At 43.1% G+C, this 11,138-nt stretch overlaps 1 protein-coding gene across 1 annotated transcript in view; it reads left to right on the top strand.

Annotated features, from left to right (window-relative positions):
- Positions 1 to 1,283: 1,283 nt before the first annotated feature.
- LOC104541578 (pseudouridine-metabolizing bifunctional protein C1861.05-like) overlaps positions 1,284 to 11,138 on the top strand; it is a 22,654-nt gene continuing 12,799 nt past the window's right edge. Inside the window, exons 1-10 of the mRNA XM_010185675.1 lie at positions 1,284 to 1,368; positions 1,879 to 1,993; positions 3,294 to 3,468; positions 4,075 to 4,186; positions 5,179 to 5,285; positions 6,075 to 6,201; positions 6,754 to 6,874; positions 7,084 to 7,169; positions 8,247 to 8,371; positions 9,632 to 9,691. Coding sequence (XP_010183977.1) covers positions 1,284 to 1,368; positions 1,879 to 1,993; positions 3,294 to 3,468; positions 4,075 to 4,186; positions 5,179 to 5,285; positions 6,075 to 6,201; positions 6,754 to 6,874; positions 7,084 to 7,169; positions 8,247 to 8,371; positions 9,632 to 9,691 — 1,113 coding nt within the window. The remainder of the gene's footprint in view (positions 1,369 to 1,878; positions 1,994 to 3,293; positions 3,469 to 4,074; positions 4,187 to 5,178; positions 5,286 to 6,074; positions 6,202 to 6,753; positions 6,875 to 7,083; positions 7,170 to 8,246; positions 8,372 to 9,631; positions 9,692 to 11,138) is intronic.

Below are 11,138 nucleotides of genomic sequence, written 5' to 3'. Positions count from 1 at the left end.
GCATTTGCATGAACAGCTCAGGCTGCTGAGTTTAGCGCTGCACAGGCAGAGGTTGTAAGCATGGAGTAAGAGCTTTTGCCACTGTTGTCTTACGATATTCTATACACTTAATTAAGATTTTTGTCTTTAAAAAGATTTCAGAAAGTGGAAAAAACCCCTTACTGTTCCAGTCAGGTGTATATTGTGTCTAGCTGAACCAGCCCCTCTTTTCCTGCATTACACAGCCCAAGCTGTCCTATATAACTTAAATCTTTAGATTTGGGCAAAAATACTCTTCCTGGATATAAGATGTTTCTGAACAGCTGTAGTGCCACACACAGTACTAAGATCAAAGCCATGTTCTGCTAAGGGTAACATGAACACAGTACAGTATTCTAATAAATTTGCCATCTAAATTAACAATAGTACAAGGGACTGAAGAAAGGAATCCTTTCCTCATGGTGAAGAGGTGAGGAATAGAAAGGTTGGGGGATATGGCCAAATGCCCGAGGAAAATATGTGAAGCAGCCAGGCATTAAGTGAACCTGCCCTGAGGCCCAGACCAGACCAGTCTGTTAACCTTTACAGCTCTCTCCCCCTCTTTCTCTGTTTGGAAATGAATTTAATTAAAGTGAATAGGAGTTGCTAAGAGACCAGAGGAGTTCTGGAGTTTGTTGCTGGGCTGAATTGCCTCTCTGCTTCCAAGGCTTTACACTAAGAAGAATGATGTAACTTGAGCCTACATAAAGCACTCTCTGCTCTAGGAAAAGCTGCTCATTCCTACTTGCAGTTACAGTCTGATTTATCAGTTCCTTTATTTTACTGGAATGCTTGTTTCCTCCTAGACACCAGCAAATCCCAGGTTCATATCTTTATAGCAGTCTTCTGCCTGTGTCTACCTTGTAGATTTCTCCTTGTGATCTTTCAGGTTGCAGGTGGTGGTGACTGAGCCAGCAATATGTCATGAGCAAGTAACTTTGGATATTAAAAGACTGTCTACTCCTAAACTCTCTCTAGTTCCTTACTTCTCATCCTTTCATCTACTCCACCACAATTTCAGCACAGTGTTGACAATGGGCCAGGTGAACTCTTCCAACTCCCATTTCCGCAGCTTAGCATTTCGCTTCAACACCCTGGCTCATGCTTGAAACACCAGGAATCTCCAGGCAATGTCCTGGGATATGATTGCTTACCTTCCAAGATCAAGAAAAGAGACAATACTTTCACATGGTCACATAATTGCTAGATTACTTCTTTCATTTTTGCCTGACTTTTGTTATCTCAGGATCATCCATATGCATAAGATGATTAGGAAGATAACCTATAGCCTGGGAAGGCATGTGTCTGCTACGGCATGTGGGACCACCCAGGTGAGAAGGTTTCTGCATGGTGAGTAGTGTGTTCTGAAACTGTTCCTGGATGGAAAACATTTTGCTTATCTGAATGAGGCAGGAACCTTACTGGCAGTTTTCTGGGAGCAAAGCAAAGAGCAACAATAGTCTTGATGCATAGTTGTCTTGCAATATATTGAGTTACTATGGTATCCTTGGTGCTTCCACTCTTTTAGAACATATTCTTTGGGCATGGTTGCAGGGCTCAGTTCATTCACAGTAATGTTAATTTAAAGTAATATTACTAGAACCCATGACAACCCAGCTGCAAAAATGGTGGCAGAAGAACACTCAGTGATGATGAGGATTATTATTTATATTATTCAATATTTCACTCACATAAAACACAGCTTTAGCATTCTTGAAGTTATTTGTCAAGTCACCCCAAAGGACAGCTGAAGAGAGGGATAAATTTATTGTGATGATGAGAATCTGCCTTTTATAAAACAGTTAAGTAGTTACTGCAGATACCCATGTGAATAATTCACTTTTCTGTGTTCATCGCCAGGTGCTTATTTCAGAATTCAGCCCTCTGTACAGGAAGCCCTGATGGAAGGGAGACCAGTTGTAGCCTTGGAAAGCACCATCATTACACACGGCATGGCCTATCCTCAGAATCTGAGGTGGTGGATTTTGATGTTGCTCATTCAACAAAGTTGTAAGAATGAGACATATAATTGGTGGAACAGTGTCAGTATTCTCGGTCAAGCCAAAGCCCTTGTAAAAGCAAATGGAAATGTCAGGTTGCTAGCATGCAGAATATGAGCTCTGATGTAAAACAGTTGTATTTGGACTTGTAAGGATGCATATGGAGTTCCTGTTTTTCTTCTTATCCCACACCTTAAATTTCTGGCTTCCTTTAAAATGTGGCAGTAGGTAATGTCATCATTTGCTGTAAGAGAGAGCTACCAGACTTTTCAGCTGCATAGTTTGTACAGACCTTGAAAACACCTTGCAGTTTCTTTTGGTATATCTTTTGTAAAGCAAAAAGGACTGGAACACAATAGTGAAGTCTGTTCCTTAGCACCACTAAGAGCAACTACTGTGAGAGCTGCCGGTCTCTCTCCCTGCCTTCTGTGCCCTGCATAGAAACCACACCACCCTCTACTTTGTATTTATTGATGTTCAGTACATTTGTATTTTATTGAGTTACAGTGCCAGAAATCACTGCACACTCCTCTCCATCCTTGCTTGCAGAAAGGACAGGAAGGTTTCAGTATTGATTTTCCATCTTGCTTTTTACCTGCCCATTATTTCGCCTGACATCCTGTCTTAAAATAAAGTTCTAAAAATTCAGGTTTGGGGAGGAGGTAGTTTCAGCAGTTAAAGATTGGCTAGGATATATACAGATAGCTCAGAACGGGAGAAAGAGCTGCTCTTTAAAAGGATAGTGTACGAATTATCAAGTATAAAACCCACTAAGCTTAGGAAGACCTAGTCTGCAGCCCTAGAGTGTCTTCGGGCTGCAGCTTTTTTGGCACCGTTGTTACTCTGTATCTAGCTCCCTGTATTGTGAAAAATGTATCACGGCCATTTGAGGAGGGCTTGAACTACCTGGGGTTTCTCACTCAGAGAAGTGATCTTGAGTAAGAGATACAGAAATGTCCAAATTTTATAGGATCTGTTATTTGAGTAGTCTATTGTACAACCAGATTTGCCTGTAAACCAAGTAATTTTTCTCAGAAATGAAGCATAGAGGTTGGACATTGCTGTCCTGAAAATGGGAGCACTGTGCTTCTGCAAATTCAAGTGCAAAGGCTTCAGCCATTAGGAAAGTACAGAAGAGGAACTGGACTTAGCTGAAATTACAGTAACTGTATAAAACTGGAAACCGGGAATGATGGCTGTCAAACACGGCAGGTTTTTTGTTTGACTGTTTGCCTCACTTATTTTGTGATTGTTCTTTTGCTTATCTTGTTCTAGCATGGCCAGAGAGGTGGAAGAAATTGTAACAATGAATGGAGCAGTGCCAGCCACTGTAGGTATTTTAAGGGGTCGAATCCATGTGGGACTCACAGACAAGCAACTTGAATTCTTGGCAAGCAGTAAAAATTTAGTTAAAGTGTCTCGGAGAGATCTTCCTTTTGTCCTCAGCCAGGTATGGTACAGAGACTTTCTGTTGTGATGTTTTCCATACAGCAGTAGTATAGTGCTCTCCAGCTTCAAGCCAGGTGGCTTTTAAACCACTTGAAAATATAGTGTAAAGTGGTATCTTATTGGTAAGCTCAAATGTGGTCCTATCTGGAGTCACAATACAACAGAGTAAGGGAATAGCAGCCATGAAATAGAGCTCCTGAAAGTCATTCTGGATTGGCTGGCAAGCCATGAGCACTTGGCTAAGAGTAATCTTATTAGCATGTTAAGATATCATCACGTTACATGTAAACTATGTGACACACAGGCCATCCCAAGTAATGCACATAGTGCTTAAGGTGACACGGGCTGCCCACGAAGCCTTCTGGTTGGAAAGACCTGGAGGATGAAGGCCTTTGCTATCATCATGGCAAGAATGGCTTACATAGCAGGGACGATGATTCCTCTGCATTTTTGTTTAATGGAATATTTGTATCAGGAATTCCTTTGTCAGCTGGTGGCAGCAGACTGTTGTGACATTGCTGCTTATTGGGCCATGACCATAGCTGCTCGCATGCGGTATTCTCCGTGTCACCCTGGGTGCTGACTGTGACTGGTTGTCCCCTGACAGGGCTTGTCTGGTGGCACTACCGTGTCCGGAACAATGATTGCTGCACACAAAGCGGGAATCCCTGTGTTTGTGACAGGTGGCATAGGAGGTGTCCATCGCGGAGGAGAGAACAGTAAGAAAATCAATACATTCTACTTTTGTCTCTGTTGCTACTGTTTTATTTAATTCCGTATTTTTTCCTTTTTCTCAGCCTGTCCTGCAGTAACTGTCTGCTCAGAAGAGTAAAATTATAATTTTTCTTGACCATACTATGATTGGTTTTTTTCCCTGGTGTCTCCTTTCCAGAAGCTTCAGAATATTCCTCTTGAGCACTGGCCAGTTAAGAGGGTGGAAGTTTCTCCTTATCCTTTGCTTACACAGGGTCATATGGTTATTGTTTGCTGGTGCAGCAGGAGCTGATTGTACCTCTCCCACTTTGTAATGGCTGGATAACCTGATAGTAGCTACCAAGCACAGTATTGTTATCGACTTTCTCTCAGCTGAGGAAAAGGAAAGGCTCATCAAAAAAGAGACTTAAGCCCTGGTCTGAGAGGTGTGTGCTCCTCTCTGGAAAACAGCCCAGCCTTCGCAGTGTAGCGTGTGACCTTCAAGTACATTCTGTCTTCTTAGCCATATACATTCCCAGCATAGCATAAGCACACTGCCTTGCTGGATGCCATCCCTTTCAGATGTGATGTAAATTCCAGACTGGGGAGTTTCCTGAGGTCAGCAAAGCTCCTGTGGTGCTTTTTTGCCAGTGATGTCAATACCAAAGCCAAAATCTACTTAAATTATATTCCATCTCCTTGAACTTTGTTCTTGCTTTCTAACAGCTTCTTTCTTTTCTACCAAATTTTTGCATGCTGTTGATGTGATCAAAGAGTTGAGAGATACAGCATAAGGCTGCACCTCTGCCCTGAGCCATGCGACTTCTTTTTGTCAATATCCCTTTCAAACTCAACACACAAAGGTGTGATCTAAACCTGTAATATTTGTTTGTGGATCTAAATGGTTACAAAAGGAGGCAGGGGAATCCCAGGCAGATACGGCTTTTTAAGAGGGCAGATCACATCAGCTTGGAGTACAACACAAACACTGACACAATGGCTGCTTGTCCCTTGACAGCTCTGGATGTGAGTGCTGACCTGACAGAGCTAGGACGAACTCCGGTTGCTGTTGTATCTGCAGGAGTCAAGTCTATCCTTGATATTGGCAGAACACTGGAATATCTGGTAGGTAGCATGGGCTGCTGAGCCTGGAAGCAGATAATGTTGTACTTTGTGTACAGAATGCCCAGTGGTGTTGGAGCAGGTATTAAGCCTAAGATTTTTAGAAATTACTGTTGAGAAGACACAAAGTTGTCTTTACAGTTCCCTAGTTCTGGGGCTAAACAAGCACTGGCCTGCTTCCTAACATAGATCTATCCATGCCCAAGCGGCTGTTCCAACTGAGGCCAAAGGCAGCACTAGCCATGTCCTTTTTCTCTGGCCTTAGATTTGCTTTTCTGGGAAAAAGCTCCAGAATTGATGGATCAGGCAAGCTAGATCATCAGACACTAAAATAAAATCAGAATTATAATGGTAATCAAGGTGATTTTCCATAGAGTCACTTTTTAAGGTTTGGTATTTTGGAAACTACCAGGCCCAGCACTTCAGGTGACAGCCAATGCCAATACTTCTCAATTGCAAACAAAACTCATTCCTGTCAGCTCATGACATATCATCAGATCACAGGTTGTTACCTTGGACTCAGTATTGCACTAATGACAGCTGCATGGCTTTTGATCGGCTCCAAGCACAAGCAAAGGATGTGCATGTCTCATGTGCATCAGTAAGCCAGATTCTGTCTAACCAGTTACTACATCTGGCTCTTTGCTTGGAAAAATGTTGGTGACAGAATGGAATAGAATGGAATGTATAAAAATAACCAAATCTTGTGCTAAAGAAAGGCAGTTTCTACCCAAGTAGGAGGAAAAAGTCCACTCCACTGATTACCTGCTTGTCTTACCTCCACTGCTGTAGGAGACTCAAGGAGTCTGCGTGGCTACCTTTGGAGAGTCAAAGGAGTTCCCAGCCTTCTTCTCACGCCAGAGTGGCTTCCAGGCACCGTATCGTGTCCGGGATGAAAAGGAGGCAGCTGAACTCATCGGTGCGTTTCAAAAGTGAAAGGCCTACATAGGGCCCTGGAAAAGAGAGTCATAAAAATCACCTTAGATGAGGCACTTTCTTTTTTTAACTTTGGAGAAGAGTTTGTCCTGAAAAACAAGCCATCCCACCTCCCCTGTTTCTGCTTCAGTGCTTAGAAAATAAAGGAGCAGGGAAGCTCAGTCTTTACAGAAAGTTTTTTAGCTAGCTCCAGCCACCTTGGCATGCTTATACATGTTTTGTTCACACTGATGAAGTGGAGGAAACATGTATGTTAATGTGCTTACAAACCAGCTGATAGGCCTTCAGAAGTGGAATCAGTTTTGTTTAAAAAAAATAATCTCTGCCCACTTTATTGTACAGGTAGACTCAAAATAAATAGGGAGATGTAAATTCATTGGTAGCTGGAAAAGCAGACCCTGTCCTTAAGCCTACTAAGAACAGGAGCTCCAGCACTGTGGGTTCCTTCACCCCATACCCACTCTCCACTATCCTTTTCCTTCAGCATTTAATTTATCCAAGGAGAACTGCTAATGATCTGCCTGTCCTCTCCCAGCCAGCATTCTGGGGCTAGGCCTAAGCAGTGGGGTGTTGATAGCAGTCCCCTGTCCCCAGGAGCGAGCTGCCTCAGGCCAGATCATCGAAGAGGCCATCCAGCAAGCTTTCAGTGAAGCCAGGTGAGAAGCAACCTAAGCCTTATCCTTTGTTATCCTTTAACCTTGGGCACAGGTAAGTGCAATACATACTTTCAACCGTAGTTTTATCTAACCTGAAGCTTGTTTACAGGACTTTTTATGGTATGTGGTTGTAGAGATAACTTATCTGCTAGCAGCAGTGCTTCTCCTCTGATGCTGCTTCAGCTCAGGCATTTTCTTTACTTTTGCAGATCCAAAGGGATCACAGGCAAAGAACTGACCCCTTTTATGTTACAGAAGATCAATGAATTAACTGATGGGAAATCACTGGACTCCAGTATCCTTTTGCTGAATGGGGAAAAAAGTACTCCAGTATACTTTATATCTCTTCCAATAATGCTTACTGGGAAACACTGCCATTTTATTGACAGTCTAGCAAGGGGCAAACACTTCAGTATCTGCAAACAGATGACAGCTTAGCAACTGCATCCTGATTTTTCAGGAGCACCCTTACTATCCTTATCCGCTTTAGCGTTAAAAATTGGAGGCCAGCACAGACAGCAAGTGGTCCAGAACCCAAAGAGATCCCTCGCATCTGATCCCTGAGCTTGCCTGCTCCATGATGGAGTTTCAGGACACTGTTGCCTGTGATGGGGTTGCACAGTGGAAGGTAACCAGGCTCCCCAGAGCACTGTGCTGTACATCAAACCGCCTTATCCAACTCTTCATGTGAGTGCCAAGTAAGAGAAACTTGCAAGGAAAATACCCCTGGGTAGTCAAGAATCCTCTTGCACAGACAAGAGAAAGGCAACTCCACTAGCTGGGATAATGATATAGGATCCAGGAGAGTCAAGTTCATGTCAAGGGTCTGCTGCCAACCCTCTAGAAGACCTCACAGTTTGTCTGTCAGGGCAGATTGGTAAAGGCATTTTTGGATATTGGAGCTGTACACAGCCAGAAGGTGGAGCTTTCAAAGCCTCTGATACTCTACTCTCAGTAAAATTGATAAGATATGGGTTTATAGAGACTTGGCAAAAATCTCATCAGCCATCTGGAAAAGCTAGCCAAGATCCTCAGAGGTTTTCTAGACTCACAGCTCCAGTTAAGACACTTTGCCTTCTCTTTTCTCTGGGAAGCTTCTGCTTCTATTCCCTATCTGTCAAATGGAGATGACAGGTTTCCTTTTTGTGGACACAGGGGTAGGAAGATGAAAAAAATTTAAAAATTCAAGGTGTTCATGGAGTATTTTAACCCAGTATATGTGCCCCCAAACTATTATGGTATAGGGGGATCAAATCTATCAAGTCTCACAGCATGTATTTTCTGCTTTCCCCCTCTAGGCAGTTCCTATATAGGCTTCTCACAGGTTAACCTTGCTGGTATTTTTTCTTTTCCTGAAAGAAATGCCAAACAGACCTTGCTCTCATCCAGAACAATGCCAGAGTGGGCAGCTGCATTGCAGTGGCCCTGAGCAAACTACAGAAAGCCAAAAGGAAGGAGAACCTGACTCAGCAAGAGGACACAACCCCACCTCAGCCAGTGAGTCCCCTGCTGCCCTCCACATAATGCCTCTCTGCTGACAGCACAGGAGAAATTTATATCTGTTCCCAAAAGTAAGAGGTGACTCAGCCAGAGGCCAATCTTTCTGCTTCACACTTTCAGACATTGTCTCTTCAGTGTTTGTTATTCTTCTCAGATAAATATTCTCTTGTCCTCCCCCTAACCACATTTACATGGAATAAACACTGACAATGGCCTAATCCCATTAAGTCTTAGAACATCAAATCCACTAAAACTTTAATCACCTTTTCACCTTTTACTGTGCCCTTAAGTACAACTTCAACTATTGCTCTGTGTCATGGAGCTTGTGACTACAGCAGTAGACCTGGATGAGGGTGGAGGGAGATATTTTGAGCTGTTGAGCCATACACATTTTATAAATTTCTCTTTTTGTTGGCCTCCTGTTCACGATTGCCAAAATTACGAGAGGTGCAGCATATCCCAGCAAAGATCCATTATAACCATAATACTCTATTCACTATCTTGGATTTTGTGTGTGCTACATAATTTACGGGAAATCTATTTTAGGTAGTCTTTAGAGAGCTGAAAGATTTTCTAATACCCATTTGCAATAGGATTTGTCAACATAAAAGAGGGCAGTGTCACCCGAGGCAATAACCCAGCATTTTTTGAAATGAGAAAAAACAGCTGTATGTCCCCAGAGATTCTGGAAACTTCCTGTTTGTGGAGCTGTACTGCTTTTTCTGGCTTTGTAGGACAATAAAACAGTGATCCATAAAGTGTCACTGGATATGGCAATTTCTCCTGGGAGCTTGCAAGAAATGACTGCATTTTTCTGCCCACTTTTTCCCATTTTCTTTGCTTTTTTACACATCAGTGCTTGAATGTTTCTGAGGTTTGGTATGTAAAAAATTGTCCTAAGAGAGATGGCTTCAAGGGCACTGATATGACCAGACCCATGCAACCTCTTGTATTACTCTATGATGACACAGAGAAACCATCAGCACCCACATGTGTACACAATAACATCCCACCTACCATGCTGGGGCTGGCTATGAGCAGACATAATTCAAAAAGTAACATATAGCAGAGATTTTCGTTCTCTCTGATTGGGATTGTACAAACCTGTGTCTAACTATCCAAAATAAGCACAGGCCTTCACACTGTAAATTAGCTTTTAAGAGGGTGGGAAAAGTGACTATGAAAAGGAAAGAAGACTTGAAAACTATTCTCTCAAGTCCTTCCAACCACTTTTTACCTCTTTCTTCCTTCTTAAAGGTGGTGATTGGAGGTATCAACGTTGACTTTATAGCCAAGGCGCAGAACCCTGTCATCCTGGTACTGTATCTATAGCAACTTTCTTAGCACTACTGCCATTTCCAGATACTTTTACAGGAGTGCCAAGCCAAAGAGGAGTTCAGGGTGGAGGAGGGGAAGGTGGCATCTGTGCATGATCTCTGCATGTCTACACACACACACATGCACAAACATGGGAGGTGTAGTGCTGCACATCTGGTGTTATTTAGATGCGCAAAGGGGTGATACGTACTGACCTATTCTATTCCTGTTCTGGAAGTCACTAGCCCTACCACTCAAGACAGGGACAGAACAGTATCTCATCCTTACAACCTCCACATATGACTCTGGCCTCTACAGTCTATCTTAAGATGCCTTGGAGCTATTCTCTGATGCCATAAACCCAAAGAGATCTCTTAGCAGAAGAGCTGCCCAGGGCACTCTCAAAGCACACGTGCACAGAGCTAGAAGCTATGGGTAAAGATCCCCACTGTGCTGTTACAAGCTCTAATTCAAGGACAGATCCTATAGGGAGGAAATCCCCAGGTAAGAGCCAGCTCTGGCTGCCTGGAACTGTCTTAGCTATGGAACGTAGTATGAATAGGAACAAGAGTCTGCATGCAGAGTACCCACAGTGGTAAGAAACCTTTGAGAACAGTAGTAGTGACACAGTTACAGCTAAACAAGAGAGCCAACTTCCTCAGTCATAAAGGATATGAGTCACCAAAAAAAAAGACTGCTTATAAAAAAAAAAGAACATTTAAAATGTCACTAGACTTTCTCCCTCTCAGTTTGGTTTGACCAAGAAACAACCAAGAAGCTAAAGTGGAACAGACCTGGGACTTGCCCATGCAAATGACAGCCATTTGCATGGCTTATACAATTTTTGTTGAGCTATGTGAAGTACTACAGATTGAGGCAAGGAAGATTGCTCAGAAGTTGTTTGGTATCTCGGATTACGCTGATTGCTGAGGCAGGAAATTCCTGCCATCAGATGGGGTAATCTGTGAAGACCTCTAGGTCAGATAGACATGGTGGGGAAGCTGTCCTTAAGGAAGCTGGGTATTCAATGACACAGAGGCCGAGGCTAAACAGTATTATAATGGTCAAGGGTGACACATGCTGTGGCATCAGCTGTGAAGGCTTGCAAAACCAAAATTTGAACTGCCTCAGCTGTTATCTAACTTATAACAAATACCCTACACTGAGCTATCAGGACAAGGAGCTAAGCTGTATCTAAGGGTGGGCAGCCACTCTTCAGGGTGTCAGACATGAGTGCCGATCCCTGGACCACCTATGGCATGGTGAAGGACCAAGGGCAGCTATAGACCCGACTGGGAAGAGCTGACAGGGATAAAGGAAGAAGTAGATTTTAATGTTGCACGAAAAAGTAAGGCATTAGCAGCCCTTCTGTGTAGCAGTGAGTCCTAGAACTTATGGTCCATCATAGCAGCTACTCGAATGCCAAGCTGCAGTAGGAGTCAGGAAC

This window comes from Mesitornis unicolor, unplaced genomic scaffold (genome assembly GCF_000695765.1).
Source record: "Mesitornis unicolor isolate BGI_N332 unplaced genomic scaffold, ASM69576v1 scaffold32565, whole genome shotgun sequence".
Taxonomy (NCBI): Eukaryota; Metazoa; Chordata; class Aves; order Mesitornithiformes; family Mesitornithidae; genus Mesitornis; species Mesitornis unicolor.
This window is presented reverse-complemented; position numbering and strand designations above follow the sequence as displayed.